The 25,463-nt window shown below is 40.4% G+C and overlaps 1 protein-coding gene across 4 annotated transcripts in view; it reads left to right on the forward strand.

The window, feature by feature from the left end:
• Nucleotides 1–25,463, forward strand: part of ULK4 (unc-51 like kinase 4) — a 941,213-nt gene that overhangs the window by 292,974 nt on the left and 622,776 nt on the right. For all 4 annotated transcript variants that reach the window (XM_069730129.1, XM_069730128.1, XM_069730126.1 and 1 more), the window contains exons 20-21: nucleotides 577–738; nucleotides 12,349–12,531. In XM_069730129.1, coding sequence (XP_069586230.1) covers nucleotides 577–738; nucleotides 12,349–12,531 — 345 coding nt within the window. The remainder of the gene's footprint in view (nucleotides 1–576; nucleotides 739–12,348; nucleotides 12,532–25,463) is intronic.

Genomic DNA, 25,463 nt, shown 5'->3' on the forward strand with positions numbered 1-25,463 from the left:
GAAATAAAAAAATATATATGTTCATCAGAGCTCTTTTACAACCTTTTTGAGGGGAAATTAGGTAAGACATTTTTACAGTTTGTCAGTTGTGTATAAAAATATCTTAAAAAAAAAAGTGCACTGTCAAAAATAACATTAAAAAAAGTAAAAAAATGTTCATACAAACTGCATTTTATTACGGTACTTTAATATAACAAGAAAAAAATTGCATATTTTAGGAATCAACACAACCACAACAACATTGAGAACTTATTCAATTGATTATTTGGTGTGAAGCACGAGCAGTAAAAATTTTAAAAAAAAAAAACACAAAAACAACTTTTCGCTATATTTGCAAAAAAAATAAAAATGATATAGATTACATGATAAGAACTAACATACCCCCAAATAGTGCCAAAAATAATACAATTTGTCCTGCATACAACAAAGCTTCATGTTGCCACTTAAGTGAAAAAGAAAAGAAAACTTATGGCTGATGATAAGCAGAGAAGCAGAAAAAAAACAAAACAAAAAACAAAACAATTGGTCATTAAGGGAGTTAAAACAACACCAGTATTTTCTTTCTCTGTTTTATAGGAAGAACCCATCATTCATCATATGACTGCAAAAATTATTGAAAATGTCTGTACAACAGTAACGTCACATGTCCAAGGATTCATCAATGCAGAGATTGGACCTGCGCTTTGGTATTTGTTCACACATTCAACAGTTGATTCTCTGAGGATCACAGCCATATCGGTATGTATATTCATGAATCTTCTAACAGAGTCATTATGTGCGTTTTCCTCCAAATCTCATTCATACTAGCAAAATGAAAAAAAGGTTTGACAAAATGAAAAATTACATTCATTATTCGGCGCCTGCACTGTAGCATGATCGCATCTATAATATCCATATTTTTTTTTATTTTCTTTAATGATCTAAATTGCTTGAGAAAAAAAAAAATCTTCCTGAAAATGGCGCCGGCTGCTCGTGCACAGTAGAATAATTTGAATTATGATAGATGCTACTGCGCAGGCACCACCGCCATTTTACTAGAGAAAAAACATGTCTCCACCAAGATGGCGGCGGCGGCGCCTCTGCAGTAGCATTTATCGGATCGCCGATACATGCTACTGCACAGGCCTGGATTCCACCAACCAAGGTATCATATTAATCAGTATATCGGCGCCGACCTGACACTGTGTGCAGATTACTGACCACAATCCTGCTGACAGGTTCCCTTTAACTTTGAATTTTACAGCAATTTGCTAAAGAAAAATAATCTTATTAACCTTTATACTTCGTATCCTCTTGTTCTTATGTTTTTGCCTTTTGTTGTGTCATGCTTTAAATAACACTGCTTTGTTTTTGATACTTTCTTGTATTTGACTTTGACAAAAATTTTATTGATATGCTTGGATGCTGATTACACACATTCTTGATGCGTTTCCGCCTTGGAAATGCACAAAGTAAACTCTTATGAATTTTTTACCTAATTCAAGTTTATGGGGAACATCTGCACAGAAAATTCAGCATTCCCGCAGGAGACATTGACATGTTGTGCCGCAGATCAGTTTATGTGACATATATAAAAAGCACAGTGGTCATGAGATTTCTATAAATCCCATCCACTTTGCTACAACAGTAAAGCGCTGAGTTTTTTTATGCACCAAAAGCTCATCATGGGAACATAGCCTAAATTTATTCAAAACTTTGGATCGCATATTTTTTGTATTCCTGTGAAACTTATTATTGGGCAGCACGGTGGCGTAGTGGTTAGCACTGCAGCCTTGCAGCGCTGGGGTCCTGGGTTCTAATCCCACCCAGGACAACATCTGCAAAGAGTTTGTATGTTCTCTCCGTGTTTGCGTGGGTTTCCTCCGGGCACTCCGGTTTCCTCCCACATTCCAAAGACATACTGATAAGGATTCTAGATTGTGAGCCCCATCGGGGACAGTGATGATAATGTGTGCAAAACTGTAAAGCGCTGCGGAATATGTTAGCGCTATATAAAAATAAAGATTATTTATTTATTTATTTAAACTTGGTCCAGAATTGTGACAACATTTTGTTAAATGTATCCTATTAAGCAAAGGTTTTAAAATAAGTATTGCAGAAATGAATTAAACCATGTAAACATAAAACACAAACACATAGTGAGAGGAGACGTGGACTGTGTGTTCTTCTTTCTCACTGTACTAGTATGTAGCTAGTGCCGTATACGCTCACTTTGCCAGATTTGTGGCCCTATAAAAATTAATGGTGTGCCGTAAGTTTCTAGAAAAAAAATGCCGTAAAACACGTGGTGCAAATTGTTATCATTTTCTGTGGTATTTTAGAGCAAGCATATGTCTTTTAAGTATCATCTTAAAGCGTTCGTCGTTCATGGGCAGCATCTACTACCTGGGTATTGTTGTCTGTCTAGGAGCCATTGTTGAAGCCAGCAGACAGCAAACTTTTATACATTAGCTCTTTTTACACTTCTGTCACATTGTAGACCATTATTATAGCCCTTTTATTCTGTATTAAGCTTTATATTTATCCACCGCTGCACTGTTTTGTTTTTTTTCACATGCACTTAAATAAAGACACCCAAGTGCTGAAAGTCTGACAGTGTAGACATTTTTCGTACTGATGTAATTAAATTTAGGAATTGTAAAGTGACAGCTTCTCCTTAATGTTTCTTAATGTAGATAATGGCTTCATAATTTCTCTATTCATAGAATACTTTTTACCCATGAAAATATTTTAAGACTTTGCAGGAAAACTCTTCCTAAAAAGCCTCAGTAATTACCTTTTTACAATGCATTAGGAATACCGAAGAAACATTAACGTATAGAATAATGACAGTGTCATTTGCAGAGTCAGCTCCATGGAAAATCTTTTAATTCCATGGTTGTGAAATTAAACAATTCATTTGGCAAAAAGGATAAAATAATTAAAAGTTGAAGCCCAACTTTTTAGTTAATAAATTAATTAATTAACATTCCAGTTACTACCACTTAACATTTTTCAGTAGGATAAGCAATCATTACTAGCTCATTGGAGGTCTGACTGCTGAGACCTACAGTGGTTGTCAGAATGGGAGACTTGTGACCCCACCATTTGAATATAGCTCTGATTCCGCATGACCTCTGACGATCTATTACATTTTTATGTGATGGATTAAACTGGGGACTGTCCTGTGCTATTTCAGGAAAAATAATGGAAACACGCTTGTGAAACCTCACTCCATTTAATCTAGAAACACAAGTACCCTATTGGAGACTGCTGTGAATCTTTCTTGTTGACTATTGTTATAAGTAATGATGAGCGAGTGTGCTCGTTACTCGGGTTTTCCTAGCATGCTCAGGTGTTCTCCAAGTATCTTGGGTGTGCTCGTAGATTATGTTTGTGTCCCCGCAGCTGCATGATTTGCGGCTGCTAGACAGCCTGAACATGTGTGGATTCCCTAACAAACAAGCAATCCCTGCATGTGTTCTGGTTGTCTAAGGGCTGCAAATCATGCAGCTGCAGGGACACAAACATAATCTACAAGCACACCCAAGATACTCGGAGAACACCCGAGCATGCTTTGAAAATTCGAGAAACGAGCACACTCGCTCATCACTAGTTATAAGGGTAGAGATTCACTCTCTCAGGTAGGCCTTGGTTAGTGTTCACACATGCAATGCGGTTTGGTCCAAATAGGTTCAGTTTTATTCCTTTCATAAAACTCCAAAGTTTTCAAAGCCAAAAACAGGCTCTTCTGGGAACAGTCAAATACACGGTTCACTTAGCTGGGCACATATGTAAGTGTGGGCTCACCCAAACAGATTACAGTCTTTTTTCCCCAGAGTAAACCTTATACACAGAAGAGGTATGGTTCTTCTAGTCTCGGTATTCCTTTCAACCTGAGCTACAGCAGGTTCCAGTGTCAAACAGAAGTATTCACCGTCAGGCACAATACACACTGAACAGGCTGTTTCTCTGCAGTTCCAACACACAGACTGCTCAGCTTTCCTAGCTGACCTGTGTAGTCTGCATTCAGACAGAGACTCTGGCGTGTCTCTCTCCCAGCTACAGCTCACATTTTGGCTGGTCACACGCCAGCTCCACCACACTCAACTGCTCCTTCCGGTATATTGACTCAATTAGAGAACACAGGCCCTAATTCTATTAAAAAAGCTAGTTAGGTGAATATAATCAAATCCTGCAGAGCTAGGACTTAACCCTGTCCTACCTCACTGTTCTGCGTAGTATAAAGTGTAATCTTTGTTTCACATTTATAATAGAAAGGAGAATTGTATCCAGTGCCAAAAACAAATTTGAATAATCCTAAATTAGAAAGCTTTCAAGCTGAAGGATATTTTGTTGCTGGGTCTAGCCACACCTCTAAGACCTTAGTCAGATATTCAATATTTTCACATACAAGTGCTATCAATAGTTGTTGTCACGAATAACACTTGTGCCTGTGATAGGCTGTGTGGCCATTCAAATGTCCTTGATTTTTAGCAAATATTAGATATACAGGTCTACTCACTACAGTTTCCAGTAATGCACCAACAACTTTCTGAAGTTTTACATTACATCATGGATACTTAAGGGTTTGTTTTCTATTTGAATTGTTCTGAACTATATTAGTAATGGTACATGTTCATATTTCATGTAAAGTTTTGTGATGACAGGTTCCCTTTAAGCAGTCACTCTTAAAGAGAGGTAGGTATTACACACTGACAACTGTGAAATGAAGTGAACTACTTTATCAGTCTGCAGACAGGCTAGATTCACACAAGTTTTAAAGGTTATCCATCTGAAGAAAATGGGCCAAGGACAGGAACATGCTTTGAAATAACAAATTAACTTGGATTGTACATCTTTGGGAACCGTTTTTTTTTTTTTTTTCTTCTTGTATGTACTTATTTTTGGCTAAAAATAATGTTTGCCTTTGGGTTTCATTAAACATTTTGCACCTGCTGCCTTCTTTAGTTTCTGTATTTCAATGTCTATTGCTGGCTGCAGAATGGGTTAACTGAGATTCAGTCAGTGAGCTGATGACATGACAGGATAGTATGTAACTCTTTTATATATCTTTTTCTGTGCTCTCATCCACATGCCACATCAAAGATAAATGTGCAGGAAAACAAAGCGCCTATAAAAGCAAATGATGCAAAATGTTTAACGAAACAGAAAGGCAAAAATTATTTTTCACCCAAATACATGTATTTAAGAAAAGAAAATTAGTTCCCAAAAGTAGCTACCCCTACTCTGGCGCCGCTGCTCCCTACTCTGGCGCCGCTGCTCCCGATTACTAATCTGCGGTGGGAACTTCCCATTTACAACACATGACAATTGTAGCAAATCACTGACCTCTGTTGTCATTAACAGCTTTGTCCCTCACCTATCCAGCACGCTCAGTAATAGCCATGTGACTCCATCGTTCGTTTTAACCACTGTTAAACTGCTGACAGCCTTAGATTATTAAGAGGTGCTGTCCCTAGGCTGATGGTCATGTTACTGAGAAAGACAAGTTTTATTTCCCCTCGCACTGGGATCACCAGTGTCCCTTTTGGCGGTCCCTTTAGTGATGTGTCCCAGGCTCTTTGCATTGAATGGTCCCTAATCCCAATGAACAGGCTTCATGGCATTGTGAGAGCAGTCCGTAATCAGGGCTGCAACTCTGTGTGCAGTGTATGGGGCCTCCTGGAATTGCTCCATATTGGCTACATACTGAGTCTGACAGTAACCGACACAGTATAGCCCTGATGGGAGTTGTTTGCTGTAAAATCACATTTTATGATGTTTTTTGCTGTAAAAGCACATTCTAGGTTTTAACTTTTTTTAATAATACATAAAGAAGAGGCAGAAAACCTTCTTATTGTATTGGTCTGATTCTGTCTGCATATATGTTATATGCCTGTAACTGACTGCAAACTGCACCTAGGGTGAGGAAATTCTTCAATATTTTAATTTTACATCATATTTTACCAAGTTCCCTAGTTACAATTAATTCTTTCTTTAGTATTCAGACATAGCTTTGGTGATGCATTTATGTAGGGGGCATTCATGCACATTTTATTCCAAGTGCATTTTCTTCAAAGTGCCTTGCAGTTAATCATGACCGTTAGACTGGGCAGGAGACAGGGAAGACATTTACAAAAAAACTATTTACAGAACATTTTGATCACAACAAATATTCGCCATATGTATTTGTATAATTTATATCATGGCTGCTGCATTCACTCACATCTACTGTCCTTGCACAAATTCTTTTCACTCCATCCATAGCAGCCCCTCTGTCCTCTCTTCTCCTATGCACAACACTCACTGTCTTTTCACAATCCTAAACTACACAGATCCATTCAGTCCTACCATACAACAAAAGAGGCAATCTCACAAATCACTTAACCATCTATTCACTCTTTCTATCCTCCTTCTACTATCCATAGGAGATACCGTATTTTTCGGACTATAAGATGCACTGGGCCATAAGACCTTCTCCCCCCCCCCCCCAATTTTCAGAAACACCTTGCAGCCATGGACGTGGGGGGGCCTCTGGGCTTTCACAATATGCCGTCGGAGTCCCCCCGCAGCACAGAGCACCACCAAACCTGACGCACCAGCCAGCATCGGACCGAGACCGCCGCAGAATCGCCCGACTCCTGCTGCCATCACACTACAGTCATGGCCAAGAGTATTGACACCCCTGCAATTCTGTCAGATAATACTCATTTTCTTCCTGAAAATGATTGCAAACACAAATTATTTGGTATTATTATCTTCATTTAATTTGTCTTAAATTAAAAAGCACAAAAGAGAATGAAGCAAAAAGCAAAACATTGATCATTTCACACAAAACTCCAAAAATGGGCCAGACAAAAGTATTGGCACCCTCAGCCTAATACTTGGTTGCACAACCTTTAGCCAAAATAACTGCGACCAACCGCTTCCGGTAACCATCAATGAGTTTCTTACAATGCTCTGCTGGAATTTTAGACCATTCTCCTTTGGCAAACTCCTCCAGGTCCCTGATATTTGAAGGGTGCCTTCTCCAAACTGCCATTTTTAGATCTCTCCACAGGTGTTCTATGGGATTCAGGTCTGGACTTATTGCTGGCCACCTTAAAAATGTCCAGTGCTTTCTCTCAAACCATTTTCTAGTGCTTTTTGAAGTGTGTTTTGGGTCATTGTCCTGCTGGAAGACCCATGACCTCTGAGGGAGACCCAGCTTTCTCACACTAGGCCCTACATCATGCTGCAAAATTTGTTGGTAGTCTTTAGACTTCATAATGCCATGCACACGGTCAAGCAGTCCAGTGCCAGTGGCAGCAAAGCAACCCCAAAACATCAGGGAACCTCCGCTATGTTTGACTGTAGGGACCGTGTTCTTTTCTTTGAATGCCTCTCTTTTTCTCCTGCAAACTCTATGTTGATGCCTTTGCCCAAAAAACTCTACTTTTGTCTCATCTGACCAGAGAATATTCTTCCAAAACGTTTTAGGCTTTTTCAGGTATGTTTTGGCAAACTCCAGTCTGACTTTTTTATGTCTCGGAGTAAGAAGTGGGGTCTTCCTGGGTCTCCTACCATACAGTCCCTTTTCATTCAGACGCCAACGGATAGTACGGGTTGACACTGTTGTACCCTCAGACTGCAGGGCAGCTTGAACTTGTTTGGAGGTTAGTTGAGGTTCTTTATCCAACATCCGCACAATCTTGCGTTGAAATCTCTTGTCAATTTTTATTTTCCGTCCACATCTAGGGAGCTTAGCCACAGTGTCATGTGTTATGACCTGGTGGTTAGGAGCACTCGAAATGACCTGATAGTTAAACCTCATACAGGACGAGCTCTGGGATGTGGGAGCTCTGCTGACCGCAAGCCCTAATCCTATCACACACACTAGAAATAGCCGTGGAGCGCTCCTGACCAGACCTAGACGCCTCGTCACAGCCTAAGAACTATCTAGCCCTAGAGATAGAAAATAAAACCTCAGAGCCCAGAGAAATTCCCCAAAGGTAAAGGAAGCCCCCCACATGTATTGACTGTGAGTAAAGATGAAAGTCACAAACGCAGAAATGAAACAGGTTTCAGCAAAGGGAGGCCAGACTTACTAAATAGACAGAGGATAGGAAAGGTAACTTTGCGATCAGCACAAAAACCTACAAAAGACCACGCAGAGTGTGCAAAAATGACCTCCGCACCGACTCACGGTGCGGAGGGGCCACTCTGCATCCCAGAGCTTCCAGCTAGCAAGACAAAATCATGAAAAGCAGCTGGACAAGAAAACAGTGAACAAATAATGACTATCAGGAACTTAGCTTCTGCAGGAGAAGGCAGGTCACCAGAGAGATCCAGGAGCGAACTGAACCAATGCAAAAACATTGACAGCTGGAATGGAGTAACGATCTGAGAGGAGTTAAATAGAGCAGTCAACCAAAGGATAAACCACGTCACCTGTGTAAGGAACCTCAGAAGCAGCAGCTTCACTCACAGCCACCAGAGGGAGCCCATAGACAGAACCCGCCGAAGCACCATCCACGACCACAGGAGGGAGCTCGACAACAGAATTCACAACAGCCATGGGCTTTAAACTTCTTGATGACACTGCGCACGGTAGACACATGAACATTCAGGTCTTTGGAGATGAACTTGTAGCCTTGAGATTGCTCATGCTTCCTCACAATTTGGTTTCTCAAGTCCTCAGACAGTTCTTTGGTCTTCTTTCTTGTCTCCATGCTCAATGTGGTACACACAAGGACACAGGACAGAGGTTGAGTCAACTTTAATCCATGTCAACTGGCTGCAAGTGTGATTTAGTTATTGCCAACACCTGTTAGGTGCCACAGGTAAGTTACAGGTGCTGTTAATTACCCAAATTAAAGAAGCATCACATGATTTTTTGAACAGTGCCAATACTTTTGTCCACCCCCTTTTTAATGTTTGGTGTGGAATTATATCCAATTTGGCTTTAGGACAATTCTTTTTGTGTTTTTTCATTTAAGACAAATTAAATGAAGATAATAATACCAAATAACATGTGTTTTCAATCATTTTGAAGAAGAAAATGAGTATTATCTGACAGAATTGCAGGGGTGTCAATACTTTTGGCCATGACTGTATTTGTAAGTATATTCCGACTATAAAAAAAGCACCCTCATTTTCCCCAAAAAATGTTTTGGAAAAAGTGCATCTTATAGTCCGAAAAATACAGTATCTCTCCCAACCCCGGCCCTTCTTGTGTTAGTTAGTCACAACCCTCACCTAGTACACTCAGAAAGTCTGCAAATCTTATTAATATTCCTGTCACCCCGCACTGGACACCCCCATTTTGCATGCTTATCAAAATATATGTGCCTTTAACACCCAGAAACTTCTGAAAATTTGCAGTCATCATTTGCCCCAGCCTCCTACCTCTCATGTCCTGACTCTGCCCTGATATATTATATTGAAACACTGCAAAGTGCCCTGGATGAAGCGGCATCTCCTACACCTAGAGCAACTCTACACAGACGGTGACAACCCCTGCACATGCTGCAAACACTTTTCTCACAGTGGTTCTCCAGATGTGCAGAACGTCTGAGGAGAAAATCCATTATGGAACAAAATTTCATCCATTATAAGTTTATGCTTAAAACATACAACTCTGCCCTTGACCTCTCCTATTTCAACACCCTCATTACCTCACTATCCAAGAATACTAAATGTATTGACTCTCCGTTTCCTCCTCAATCCAAAAGTGCAGGCCCCGACCCCAGCGTTGACGATCTCGCCAATTATTTAAAAGAAAAAATTTACCATATCCAACAGGAAATGTTATCCTAATCCCTTCATATCATGCGCTGTCCCCTCCCCCCACACTGCATCTAGCTCACTCTCTGTCTTTGAACCAGTCACGCAAGAAGAAGTGATCAGGCTCCTTGCATCTTCTCATGCTACTACTTGCACAAGTGACCCTATTTACTCACATCTCCTGCAGTCCATTTCCCCAGCTGTCACCACTCACCTAACACAAATATTCAACCTATCTCTTCCGGTATCTTTCCTCATTTAAACACACCAGCATACATCCATTATTACTAAAAAAAAAAACAACCCTCTACCAAAACTGTTTTGCTAACTATAGACCTGTCTCTAATTTTCCCTTCATCTCTAAACTCCTGGAAAGCTTGGTCCACTCTCGTCTAATCCGATTTCTCTCAGATCACTCTTGACCCTGTACCATCTGGTTTCCACTCTTTACAATTTACTGAAACTGCCCTCACTAAAGTCTCTAATGATCTACTAACAGCTTAATCTAATTGTCGCTACTCCATGCTAATTCTCCTGGATCTTTCTGCAGCTTTCAACACTGTGGATCACCAGCTCTTCAACATGCTCTGCTCTATCGGCTTCAAGGAGACAGTTCCCTACTGGTTCTCCTCCTACTTCTCGGATTGCTCCTTCACTGTATCCTTTTCTGACTCCTCCTCCTTTCCTTTTCCCTTTACTGTTGGGGTTCCTCAAGGATCAGTCCTAGGCCTCCTCTTTTTCTCTTTGTATACTGACCCTATTGAGCAAACAATCAGTATATTTGTTTTTCAGTACCATTTCTATGATGATCACACCCAATTATATCACTCTACTCCTGGCATCATGTCTGCATTATTTTAAAACATCAGTGATTGTCTTACTGCTGCCTCTAACATCATGTCCTCCCTCTGAGTATGTGCATACGATCAGGAAACACCCGCGGAGACGGACATGCAGTGCATTTTTCCAGACCGCAGCTTGTCTATTTATCTTGCGGAGACGAGAGTCTCCACAAGATAATTTTCATCCGTACAATGTATTGGGCGCTGTTGATCCACACGGTTCAATGAACACATGTGGATTCACCTGCGTTCAATAGCCGGCGGCGCTTTTGGCCCAACGGACATGCACTGAGTCCAAAGCGCTGCCATTTCTTGATCGTGTTTACATACCCTATCTGAAACTGAACTTCTTGTGTTTCCTCTCTCCACTAACCTACCTATGGCCGACATTACCATTTCCTTTTGTGGTTCTACCATTACTCCCCAGCAACATGCCAGCTGTCTTGGGGTCATACTTGATTCAGATCTGTCATTAACTCCCTACATACAATCACTCGCTCGCTCTTGTAATCTACACCTCAAAAACATTTCTAGAATTCGACCTTTTCTTACTTCCGACTCTGCAAAAACTTTTTCTGTAGCTCTTATTCATTCTTGTCTGGACTATTGCAACTTTCTACTAATCAGTTTTCCTCTTACTAAACTTTCCCCTCTACAGTCTGTCCTGAATGCAGCAGCCAGGATGATATTCCTTACCAACCGTTAGACCGATGCTTTCACCCTGTATCAGTCATTGCACTGGTTACCCATCCACTCCAGAGTTTAATATAAACGTATCACTCTCACCCACAAAGTAATCCACGGTTCAGCATCACTCTACATCTGTTCCCTCGTATTAGTCTACTACTTTTCCCATGCCCTCCATTGTGCTGGTGACCTAAGATTAACATCCTCAATAATTCGAACGTCCCACTCCCATCTCCAAGACTTCTCCCGTGCTGTGCCAATTCTTTGGAATGCACTACCAAGGACAATTCGATTAATCTCAAATACCCACAGTTTTAAGTGGGCTCTAAAACACATTTCTTTAGACTGGCCTACTGCCTCAACATATTTATCCAACTATTCCTGTTTTGCCCATATAAAATTTTCTTCAAAACCAGACCCCTCGTATCATCTGTTCTCACACCCTTTATGCATTTGATAGCCCTCTGTGCCTGTACTTTACTGGTTGGTTACCGGTTCATGCAGCACTACATGAACACCTTATTTATTACATTGGTGAATGAACAGTACAATGCAATCAATTGTTACCATCTACCTTTCGTGTCACCCCTATTTCCTCATAGATTGTAAGCTTTCCAACAGGGCCCTCATTCCTCTTGGTATCTGTTGATTTGTGTGATTATTGTTATCCTGTAATGTCTTTTATTGCCTGTACAAGTCCCTTCTCAAATGTAAAGTGCTGCGAAATATGTTGGCATTATAGAAATTAAATTATTATTATTAGTAGTAGTAATGTGCACAATCTGCTTGTTTTGTCTATATGGTGCAACTATGAGATTTTCCTTTTTATTTATTTTTTCATGATTAAATTAATGGAAATTCATAAATGTACATTTATTTCTGTTATTCTTATTCATAAAAGAAAATAATAGCTATTGTAAATGATTAAGCACCTTTTATAAAGCTGAAAAATGTTCCGTCAAGACTTGGTTTTATTAATGAGAACACAAGAAAGCAGCCTTGAAGCATGGCATAAGTGATAGGAGACCGTTTTAGAGAGCGGGGTAACGGAACAATTTATGGTCTTTTTTAGGCTTTATGCAGGATCACTCATCACGCTCCCTCAGCCTTCCAGAGTGTCATTGAGAAAGTGGGACTTGTGTCGGTGATAAGCACATTAGTGACAGGAATAGCCAAAGTGCAACAGTACATGCTGACCATGTTTGCTACAATGTTGTCAGCTGGAATACATCTCCAAAGGCTCACACAAGAAAAGGTAAGAAACACTTTATAATGTCTGCTGACAGTTTCTCTAAATTTAACTTGGCACAGGACATTGTGTGAATTCTAAAGTAGATGCTGCAGCTAATGCTTCCGCTCCTTTAGAGAAATCTAACTTGTGACATGCATTTTAAAGCATTATACTGTATAAAGGAAAAATCATATGAGTTTGTATATGCATGCATTGTCAAAAGATGACTGCTGCAGATGCCATGAAACATTTCCTGTTATATTCAAATCACAATTTATTGTGAATCCGAAATCCAGGATGATGCAAAGAATTTAAGAGTTATTTCAATAAAATTTTCTAAGATTTAAAACACATTGGTTTTTTTTTCAAAACCCAATAAAAAAACTCTCAAACAAAATTAAATGAGCATATATAACATAGAGCAAGTAAATCCGTAAACGGTAATAGTACATGTTAACGTTGTTTTGATCAAAAAAGCATAAAAGCCATCTCATCAACGTCAAGGTGTACCCATCAGGACGGTCCTAACCTATCTCTAGTATTAAGACAATACCGTGTGTCAACCAACCTCAGTGTGAATAAGGGCAGAGCAGGACAGGGCCAGACTGAGACATCCGTCCATGGGAAGCTATATGTATGGAATGCTTATCTCTTGTATTTTGTACACACCACAAGGTCTTCTGTAATTGGCTGCCAAAGTCACATGTTCCTGGCCATATAAAAAGCAGACATCTTATTTTGCTGACACCATTTGCTCAGTGTCACAGTGCAGAGAAGCCGCTCCTGATAGTGCTGCAAGTGAACTTGCCAGTTAGCTAGATATGATCCTGTCCTGTGTGAAATCGATCTTACAGCATCTAACTAGATGCAAAAACTGTGCGGCATTCTCCGGATGCTCCATTTGCTACTCCAAATCGCTTGTGATAAAACTGTGTTTCAGTGACAATTCGTAAGGCCAGATTTCCACTTCAAAATCGTTAGGCCTAATATTGGGGTGCAGGTCAGTACTTTCAGGGGACATGTTCTCCAGAAGTCCGTACAAGATCTCCCAACTACAGAGAACTGCGGGCAGTTTGGGAGACACTTCAGAGATGCCAGGATCATCTCAAAGGCCAATATGTCAAAATCGTATCAGACAATGTTACTACAGTCTGCTTTGTTCATCATAAGAGAGGCCGAGAGGTAATCTTCTGCAGTCTCTAGCCTTACAAATCTTCCAGTGGGCAGAGATGACTTTTCTTTCTATATCAGAGATTCACCTGAGAGGCTCTCAGAACAGGATAGTAGACTTTGTCAGCCGGGAAACAGTATGATCCTCAGAATGGGAATAAATCACTGACATGTCTCAGCAACTAACCTAACATTGGGGTGGCCCTCTAGTAGATTGTGTGAGATATAGGAAACTAATATCTACTTGATATCATTTTCCTATCTGATGGAATCCCCTGTTAGATTCAGTTTGGGCCAAAATACTTACTCCAAACTCAGCCCCCCTACCCTTTCATTCCCCCCAGGCCATAAAGTGAAGTCAAATACACCTTTTACAATGGGACCTCATTATTCAGGGAAGGCACTTCCTTGGACAGAGCAGAGCAATGTTTTTCTTTAACTCCAGCAAAAATGCCTTTTGAAGCTCTCAACTCACACACTGTGGCACCACAGATCCCAGCAAGGCTCTGAGATATTGAATCTGGACTATGACCTATAATGACAGAATGCAATATTTCTGAGCCTTGCTGAGCACATAATCGGAATCTGCATTATTTTCCCCATGAGCCAATACCAGGCAGCTACCCCTAGCACTCTGTTTTATTGAGTTAACGAGCATAGCTACCTGGAATTAAATACAGTAGCCATATTCTCCCTGTACAGATAAAATCCAGCATAACCCATTGGCGCTGCCGCCGTTCCATTTGTACTTTTGGGCGGAAAGTTATGGGCCATTCACAGTTCTGCCTGGAAAATCATACTCAGAAATGGGAGGAGGGAGGTGGCCCAGCCCAGAGATGGGCACAACATGTAGGAGGGAGCAGCCTAGGAGATATTAGGCAGCTCCTCATTTTGGACTGAGTTGTTCTACTGGCAGGATGCCCGTTACCTGACGCGTCCAAGGGAACCAAATAACTAAGATTTGGACCTGTGATCCATCAGCACCTCCCTGTGTTCACATGCTACATAACACAGTAATTGTAACCTCTGTACCCTACCCTTGTACTTCACTCCTGACTGTGTACTTGTATATTGTTATGTATGTATGTGTGTGTATATATATATATATATATATATATATATATATATATATATATATATATATATATATATATATATATATATATATATATTGCAGCTTCAATGCAGGTTTGTGTGCGCTCCACATGTTTGCAGCAGAGGGAGGTTTGTGTGCGCTCCACATGTTTGCAGCAGAGGGGAGGGATTGCACACTCCCAGGGCAGGCTTGGACTCTAGAAGCCAAGGCTTCCACCAGGTTGCAGCAAAAACATCCAAAGCGGAGTCAGCAACAAGCAGTCAAACGAAGTACCAGAGGTCTCCGCACAAACACGTGGTCAGAAACAAGCCAATCGGTCAAAACAAGACAGATGTGCTGTACCAGGGGGAAAATGGAAGGGTAATCAGAGACAAGTCAGGGGATCAAAAAACAGGGCAAGCTAAACAGTACCAAAACGGAGAACAAAAACTCGGTTCAGGGAACAAGCCAGGTCATACACACAACAGCGGACATGCATACAAAGGTACTCGGTCAGCTGCTCTAGCCGAGGGACGAGAATTATCACCGACGAAGGACCTAGGTCATATGGCAGCTAAGTAGCCGCCCTAACACCAGAGAGAGGCAGATATAATTAACCCCTGTCTGACCAGGACAAGATAAAGACAAAACCCTGCCCGGTTATGACAATATATACCTGCATTTTTCTAGTGCACCTTTTCGGTGAGTAAATATAAAATTAATCTTGGGCTGCTCTTTTATCTTGATTCACAAATCCCCACGTCCGTACACTCAATTGGTTATATTATATATGCTACCCCAGGGTTAGTTTCTGACCTGATATGAGCCTGTTGTTGAATGGGGCTTGTATATCGAACAATCTCATCTCCCGAGATCTTGGTGCCAACATCTCCATCTGTGCATGCGCCGCCCCCAGAGTCTTCCGCATATTAAACCATGTACGTGCGGGGGTCTGGGCTTTCACAAAATGTCAGCAGAGCCCCTGCACCATGGAACACCTGCAGCGGAGCACATCTGGACACCCCCTCATCCCAACATGCAACAACTCTCCACTCTTGCCTCCTCCAGCAGCGACCCTGGGACCCTGCTTCACTGCAGCTGGTAAGGTATATCTGCATTATAAGACACACCCCTATTTTCCCCCATTTGGGGGGGGGGGCGTCTTATAATCCGAAAAATACAGTAAGTCAGCAACTTGGTCATATCCTTCAATCTTCTATAGACACTATAGGCTGGATTTAACCTTTGCTAGAAGTGTTCTGCAAGTGATGGTCTATGTATTAGGCCAGGGTCACACTTGCGAGTGTGATGCGAGAAACTCGCTCATCAATACTTGCCGCTGCTGCCAGCTCTCAGGAAAGGAGTGTTCAGCTGCATGTATTTCTACGAGAGACTCACAAGAGTTTCTCTCATCACACTCGCAAGTGTGACCTGGGCCTAAGGTGGATTGTTTCTCTATAAATCTCTCAGGTGACACTATCATGGGTGAAAGGAAAAATCAAAGTTTCTCACCGGTAATGTTATTATTCAGAGCCCATGACAGCACCCTTATATTGCCCCCCTGCCACTGGGTTTGGGTGCACTGATTAAGTTAAGTGATTAGATTAAAAAGTGTGATGATAATTTGGTGTGGGTATGTACGGGGGGTGGGGGGGAGTATTTGATCCCTTGCTGATTTATATAATGTATACAATGTCATGTCTGGATTTTATTTTTGATATTCTATCTCTGTGTTAAAATTAACCCACCCTTAAAATTTTACAGCTCTGGCAAAAATTAAGAGACCGCCACATCAAAACCTTGACATGGGCAGCCCAATCTCCAGACCTGAACCCCATTGAAAACCTCTGGATTGTAATCAAGAGGATGATGGATAGTCACAAGCCATCAAACAAAGAAGAATTGATTAATTTTTTGCTCCAGAAGCAGTGTGAAAGACTGGTGGAAAGCATGCCAAGACCATGAAAGCTGTGATTAAAAATCATGGTTATTCCACAAAATATTGATTTCTGAACTCTTCTGGAGATAAAACATTAGTATTGTTGCTTCTAAATGATTATGAACTTGTTGTCTTTACATTATTTGAGGTCTGAAAACAATGTTTTTTTACAATTTGACCATTTTTCTTTTTCAGAAAAAAAAACCTAAATTTATTGCTTGGAAATTCGGAGGCATGTTGTCAGAAGTTTATAGAATAAAAGAACAATTTACATTTTACTCAAAAATATACCTATAAAGAGAAAAATCAGACAAACTGAACATTTTGCAGTGGTCTCTTAATTTTTGCCAGAGCTGTAGACCGTTCATGTCTTTCAGTGGGCAAACTTGGAAAATCAGCAAATGATCAAATACGTATTTCCCCCACTGTGCATAAAACTGTTTTGGAGAGCCTTTCATGCTCTGTAACCCAACTGATGCAGGGCAGAGGTGCTACCCTCTTATTTCAGTGAGTTTCCTGTACTGGATGGGCAGATCCTCTGTTAGGTGGTGGTGTCATGGGCTCTGGTAAATCCATTATTAGTGAGTAGCTAAGATTTTTCTATTCTTGTCAGTTTATTTTATTATGCACATAGCTTTGTACAGTATATTGGATAGCCAATGTTTGACACTATGAAATTATGTCAAGCTTGTCTATCCAACAGTAAAATGGACAATTCTGCTACAATATGACAATATCAGACTATTTATTTATAGAAGAACTGTGTATAATATAAAAACAGGTTTTTTATTTTTTTTCCTTCTCCACACTCTTCCCCAAATAAAAAAAATAAATAAATAAAAAAATAAGTAGATATTACGTCTCTTGTAAGTAAGGCAATAATCTGGCTTAAACTGTCCGGTCACAAACCTGTCACTACAATATGCACCTAAGCCATAACTCTTCAATTCACAGAGGCTATAATGTATTGTACTATTAGACTGCTTAAGAAAAAACTAATAGAAAAGAAGACCATAAATTGTATTTGTATTGTTTCCAGAATATAGATTAAAGTGGTTTTCTTGAACTTGCTGAAAATTGTACCTTCTGGTCATGGCAGACATTAAATATACTGCTTGGATATAAAACAAGGTTGGACATAATGGCTTACCCTTTAAAGCCTTTATGACACAAAAGGCTCTTCGCTATTACATTTGATTTAAAAGGTCATTAGAATTTATAGTAAATATTCCCAGCACTGTATGAAAATAGGATTTTTATAGTAATTCTTAACATGAAAACCAGGCGGGAATATTTTAGATTTGCCTTGATTACATATCACAAATAACTTTTAATATTCAGCCTTTTTTCTTTCTTGCATAAGTTTATCTTGTATTCATCCCTAGTTATAATATTTGTAATCGTGTCCAGACCTGAATTAGAAGTTCTACCTTTTCTTCTTGAAGACTGTTGGATTCTTGCTCAATTTTCACTTGGTTATTTCATTTTATGAGGTGACATCTTCAGACTAGAAGTTACTTTAGAAAAGCATTCCAGTCTATTAACTCCCTTAACTCTCCATGTCATACAATTATGTCATGGTAAGCAGGTAATTTCCACAAATTTAACGCTACCTGCACCATGATCACCCTCACTGTTGCTGTTTGACAGTGAGGGTGATCAATGAGTGGAACAGGCTGCCATGAGAGGTGGTGAGTTCTCCTTCATTGGAAGTCAAACAGAGGCAGGACAGATATCTGTCTGAAATGATTTAGTGAATCCTGCATTGAGCAGGGGTTGGGCATGACCCTTGAGGTCCCTTCCAATTCTGATATTCTATGATTCTAGTGATAGCCGCATTAATACACAACCTGTCTCCTACTGTAATGGTTTGGATCAGAAAAAGCAATTAACTGAAAAAGGACATAAATAAAACAAAAACAAAAAAAAATTCATCCCTTACTCATCAACACCAGGTTACAATACCAATGCACTAGCAGGATGCAGCAGACCCCCATGATAAAGGCAGGGGCAGCACAGGTGCAAAATTCTGATTAAATAGCCACTTGTAAATCTACCGGTTGTTACCTAGTATTATAAATGCACACAGATGATGCTTGCTTATAACACCAGTCACACAGGCACGTATGATGCACAGGTTTACAGCCTATTGATGACGTGCATACTATCGGATAAGGCGGTCTGTCCAGCACACATAAGTGCACCCCACAAGGACAGACTACTCAATTTACCCAAAGGGCTTGGCTGCACCCTTCATAAAAATGCAAAAACTGTCCAATAAGAAGATGACAATGATGTATAAAATACATGAGTTTTTGGTCAACATTTTGGCTAAAATACTCATAGTTCCAGCCCACGTTAAGTATTCATTGTCATGCCAGTCCCTAAACTAAAATCAAAAACAATTCACTGAAAGGGAACATAAATGAAAAAAAACAAAACAAAAAAAAAAACATCACAGGCTTTTAGAAAAATCGGCCAGAGCTACTGGGAAATATATACCTTGATGTTATGAGAGGATATAGTCTTCAATAATGCTGCACTCTTTGTGAGTTAGCCTGAAGGAGAGATCATGAGTTTTTAAGGAAGAGGCATAGCAAAGATACTGCAGATGTTACTTTCTACGGATTCTACATGCCTAATTGTGAGTTCCTTCTCAGCTCAAATAGTGTTAAAATGCGCTTGATAGTGATGCAGAAAATGGCTCAGGTGACTGTTGCTAGGTTGGTGCAGGCTAACCTTGGGTTTGGAGGCTAAGGTATCTGCCATTTTTCTGTTCTCATGATGGTGTTGTTAGATATCTATACACTGTGGATGCCGGCGAGGCTTCACGGGAAATCACCAATTTTACAATAGTCTCTAGTTATACAGTACCGCAGTATAAACAGGCTCAAGTCCAGTAGTCCACTATTGTAGCTGATGAGAAATGTTAAAAATATTATGCAACCCCTTCACTAATTATAATTTCATTGAAGGTGACATATTTATTTAAAATGGATTGCATTGAGTCCATACTTAATAAAGAAAGTCATACGGAATGTTTTTTCCTCACATGGTCCTCCTTTATTGATCTGCCGCCACTATTGGTGCGTCAAGCATTACATGGTTGCTTTCAAGTCACCGATTGGTATATGAGAGAGCTTATATCTGGAAACACACCTATTAGGCTTACCTAATTAATCCTGCAGGGTTTGAAACGTGTCGGGGGGCTAGTTGAGGTCGGGACTGACTGTTATACTGAATAGCCCCATCTTCTTTTGAATCATTCAAGCTACACTTTCTGGATATTGTTATGTCCTTCTTTGTCTTTGTATTCTATGTTTGTTACTGATTCTTATCTTGTTTGCAGATGGTTATAAATAAATATAAAAAAAAAAGTTAATTATAAAAATCCATATCACTCAATCTTTCCCAAAAATATATAGCGTACATATTTGAGTATAAGCCGAGTTTTTCAGCACTTTTTTTTTGTGCTGAAAATGCCTCCTTCGGCTTATACTTGAGTGTGGTTCCAGAAGATGGAGGAGGAGCAGGCTTTCAGCAGGTCACAGGAGGCAGGAGCCTGCTGCTGCTAAAGCCTGTGCCTGCTGCTAAGCAGAAATTAATATTCACTGTGCTGGCAGCCTATTGATGACGTGCATACTATTGGATAAGGCGGGCTGTCCAGCACACATAAAGGCACCCCACAAGGACAGAGAACTCAATTTACCCAAGCAACACTAAAAGACTTGGCTGCACCCTTCATAAAAATACAAACAATGTGCAATAAAAAGATGAAAATGATGTCATAGCGCACGCAGTGTCAGCCACAGCTGCTGGCTTCGTTCAGCAGCCGGGCGATCAAGAATGCCTGATATTTTAGAGAAATGAATTGAATAATGGAGTGGAGAGAAGTGAATATTCAATTTTCTTAAGTAGCTGGCTCACATGACCACCCGGCCGCTGCAGGAAGCTTGCAGCTGCGGCTGACACTGCACCTTACTAAAGCAATGAATAGTCGCTGCCCTCCATGCACATAGTCTTGACATGGAGAGCAGTGAGTATTCCGGCAGCTGTGCTCGGCTTGTAAGCAGCACATGATGTCCCTGTCATGTGCTTCTAACAAGCATAACGCAGCTGCTGGCACCGGAACGAGTAGCTCGGTGGGAGCCCAGGGAGCGCACATTTTTTCTTTTTTGTAATATTTTTTTGATGGGGGCCATGCTTACAAGGATAGGGATGATAAGCTCTTCATACAAGAATAGGGATGAAAAGCTCTTCATGCAAAGATAGGGATGAGGAGGCCATGCAGACCAGGATAGGGATGAGGAGGCCATGCAGACGTGGATAGGGATGAGGGGGCCATGCAGGCCAGGATGGGGGTGAGGAGGCCATGCAGACCAGGATGGGGGTGAAGGGGCCATGCAGACCAGGATCGAGATGAGGGGGCCATGCACATCAGGATGGGGGTTAGGAGGCCATGCAGCCCATGATGGGGGTGAGGGGGCCATGCAGACCAGGATGAGGGAGAGGGGACAATTCATACCTGGCTTTTACTAGAGTCAATACATTTTACCATTTTTTATGTGGTAAAATTAGGTGCATCGGCTTATACTCTGGTCATCTTATACTCAATTATATACGGTATATAAAATTTAAAATAGATAAAATATATTTAGCCCATATGCAAACACAAAGAAATAAAAATCAAAAATAGCAGAATCACAGTTTTTGCTCTTTTGGCTTTCACAAAAAATTGAACAGCTGCCGTGGATTTGAATACAAACTAATCTGTATTACCAAAGAGTGGCCAGTAAACAGAGCTGTGCTGATCTTGCTCTGCACACTGATTATAACCAGTTGCCACCAGAGCTGGTAACAGCTGATCATTGGGGTTACCAGGCATCAGACCCTCACCAATCTGATATTCAGACCTATCCTAAGGATATGTCATTATTATCAAAGTAGGAGTCTACCTCTTTGAACATCTTCTGGCAAGGATAAGATAGTTATGTAAGAAATGCTGTTGTTCTTTTATCATAGATTCAATATTGTTATCATCTTCTTAGGCTGCTTTTCACACATCAGTTTTTTGCCATCAGTCACAATCTGTCGAATGTTTAAAAAAAACGGATCTGTCACAGATTGTGAAAAATTGATGTGATGGATCCGTTTTTTCGCCGGATCCGACTAGCTGATCCAGCTAATTGGATCCTAAAAAAATTGGAGCATGCTCAGTTAAATATAACGGAATCCGTCGCCAGATTCCATCATTTGACGGATCCGGCGCCAAAGGGTTCCATTTTAGCAAATGACTGACGGCGATGGATCTGTTGCTGTCTATTTTTTCGGCGGACACAAAAAAGTTACCATGTCTGTTTTCTCCGGCCGCCGGATAAACAATTTTCGACGGATCCAGCGAACGACGGATGAAACGTGAGGCCATCCGTCGCAATCTGTCGATAATGCAAGTCTATGAGAAAAAAACGATCCGGCGGCAACATTCGCTAGATCCGTTTATTTCAAAATATGCCGGATTGTGACTGATGGCAAAAACTGATAATAATAATAATAATAATAATAATAATAATAATAATATTTTTTATTTATATAGCACCACCATATTCCACAGCACTTTACAATTAAGCGGGGACATGAACAGACAATATAAAACAATTTAAACAATGACATTAGGAGTGAGGTTCCTGCTCGCAAGCTTACAATCTACAAGGAAATGGGGGGACACAATAGGTCAAAAGTGCTTGTTATTTTAGGTCTGGCAATTATAGTAAATAGGGATTTTCATATAAAGCTGCATGATCCGGTCATCAGCCCGTGTGTTTAAGTGCAATAGTCAAGTATCAAGTGCAGTTATCGTGTGCATGGAGGGCGTGGAGACAGCTGCAAAATAGGGTGCAGATTCAGAATAATATTTGGAAGGAGGGAACAGGGCAACGTTAGTTTACTGAGTAGTTGATGTGGTAGACTTGTTTAAAGAGATGGGTTTTCAAAGCGTGCTTGAATAGGTCGGGCTAGGTATCAGTCTGATCATCTGGGGAAGTGCATTCCAGAGAACTGGCGCAGCACTAGAGAAGTCTTGAAGACGGAGGTGCGAGGTACGAATTACGGGGGATGTTATTCAGTCTTAAGTCCTTTGTAGAATGGAGGGCACGTGTAGGGCGATAGACAGAGAAGAGAAAGGAGATATAAGGCGGTGGAGAGCTTTGTGGGTGATAGAGATGATGTGTGAAAGCAGCCTTACTGGTCATTTTCCTACAATTTTTTGCAATTCTAAAAGTACCAACTTAAAGAATAGACTTCAATTTATGGCCATATCCTGTCTGCTATTTTACGTAGAGCTGGATTCACATTCTTGCAGGAGATATGCTACCTCCAGAGGTGTCTGGCAGCAGCTTTTTTCAATATCTTCCTTTTGATCCTAATTCTCAGTGGTCCCAGTATTGAGATGCCCAGTGATCCTAAGACCTTTCCTGCAGTGGCTTACTATAATATTCCCCCCCCCTTATATTTTTACCTTTTTTGTTACATTACAATCTGTTTAAATATTTTTGTAATCCAATTTGTGTGTGATGAATCAGCCCCAAATAGTCTAAATTGGTGGAGTGAAGTGAGGAAAATATAGGCATAAATAAAATTTAAGGGATCAAATAACTAAAAATTAGCTTATGCATACAGTTATGCTCAAGAGTTTACATACCCCTGCAGAATTTTTTGCTTTTTTGGCCTTTTTTCATAGTATATGAATGATAACACCAAAACTTTTTCTCCACTCATGGTTAGTGGTTGGGTGAAGCCAGTTATTGCCAAACTACTCTTTTTTTCTCTTTTTAAATCATACCAAAAACATCCAAATGACCCTGATGAAAAGTTTACGCCCCCCATTTCTTAATATCGTGTATTGCCCCCTCTAACATCAATGACAGCTTGAAGTATTTTGTGGTAGTTGTGGATGAGGTTTTTTATTTTCTCAGATGGTAAAGCTGCCCACTCTTCTTTACAAAAAGCCTCTCGTTCATGTAAATTCTAGTCTAGCATGAACTGCACACTTGAGATCTCCCCAGAGTGGCTCAATGATATTGAGGTCAGGAGACTGATATGGCCACTCCAGAACCTTCACTTTGTTCTGCTGTAGCCAATGACAGGTCGACTTGGCCTTGTGTTTGGGATCATTGTCATGTTGGAATGTCCAAGTACAGCCCATGCGTAGCTTCCAGTCTGATGATTGCAAATTTGCCTCCAGTATTTGCTGATAACGTGCTGCATTCATCTTTCCTTCAACTTTGACCACGTTTACTGTGCCTTTGTAGCTCACACATCCCCAAAACATCGGGGATCTACCTCCGTGCTCTAAAGTAGGAATGGTGTTCCTTTCATCATAGGCTTTGTTGACCTCTCTCAAAATGTATCATTTATGGTTGTGGCCAAAAAGTTATCACTCCAAATTACCTTATTCCATAAGTTTTGAGGCTTGTCTCTGTGCTGTTTTGCATATTGTAGGCGAGATACTTTGTGGCATTTGCGCTGTTATGGCTTTCTTCTGGCAACTCGACCATGCAGCCCATTTTTCTTCAAGTGCCAGCTTATTGTACATCTTGAAACGGCCACACCACTATTTTGCAGAGAGTCCAGTATTTCAGCTGATGTTATTTGTTTGTGTGTTTTTCATTGCATCTCAAACCATTTTCCTGGCAGTTGTGGATGAAAATTTTGTTGGTCTATCTGACCATGGTTTTGTTTTTAAAGAGCCCGATTTTCCATTTGTTAATCACAGTTTGAGTGCTGCTGACTGGCACTATCAATTCCTTGGATATCATTTTTCATCCCTTTCCTGATTTATACAGTTCAACTACCTTTTTCCATAGATCCGTTTACAACTATTTTGCTTTCCCCATGACTCACAATCTAGAAACGTCAGTCACATGCAAGAGTCTGTCTGGATTCCAGAAACTCACTCAGCTTTATGTACACACACTGATTACAAGCAAACGGGTCACATGTGAGGATGTTACCTTTAGTAGCCATTCAAACCCATTTGTGTCAACTTCTCTGCATGTTATCAGGCCAAAATCAGCAGGGTATGTGAAAGTTTGATCAGGGTCATTTGGATGTTTTGGGTTGTCATTATGATTTAAAACAGTAGTTTGACAATAAATGGCTTCACCCAACCACTAACCATGAGTGGAGATAAAGTATTGGTGTTATCACTCATATTCTCTGAAAAAGGCCAAGAAAGCAAAAATTCTGCCGGGGTATTCATACTTTTGAGCACAACTGTATGTCATCACCCCGTTTGCTATTAAGACTCTAAATATTTCTGGTGCAAGCAATTACCTTCAAAATTCACATGCTTAGTGAAAGAAAGGTCACCCGTCTGCACACCTTTTCTGAAATGCCTCAGAGGCTGCAACACCATTAAGCAAGAGTGACCACTAACCAAACAACACCATGATGACCAAGGAAATCTCCAAACAAGTCAGGGACAACAATTTGAGAAATGCAAATCAGGGTGGGATTGTAAAAAAAAATAAAAATAAAAAAGAATCTTTATCTCTGATGATACTTCAGAACACCATTAAATTTATTATCATCAAATGGAAAGAAAATGGTACCCATCAAAACTCTCAGCCTGGGCAAGGAGGGCATTAATCAGAGACAGCACAAAGATCAAAAGTAACCCTGAAGGAGCCGTAGAATTCGCAAACTGAGACTGAAGTATTTGTCCAAATGACCACAATAAGCCATACACTCTGAGCCTTTACTTACACACAAAAA

This window comes from Ranitomeya imitator, chromosome 6, assembly GCF_032444005.1.
Source record: "Ranitomeya imitator isolate aRanImi1 chromosome 6, aRanImi1.pri, whole genome shotgun sequence".
Classification (NCBI taxonomy): Eukaryota; Metazoa; Chordata; class Amphibia; order Anura; family Dendrobatidae; genus Ranitomeya; species Ranitomeya imitator.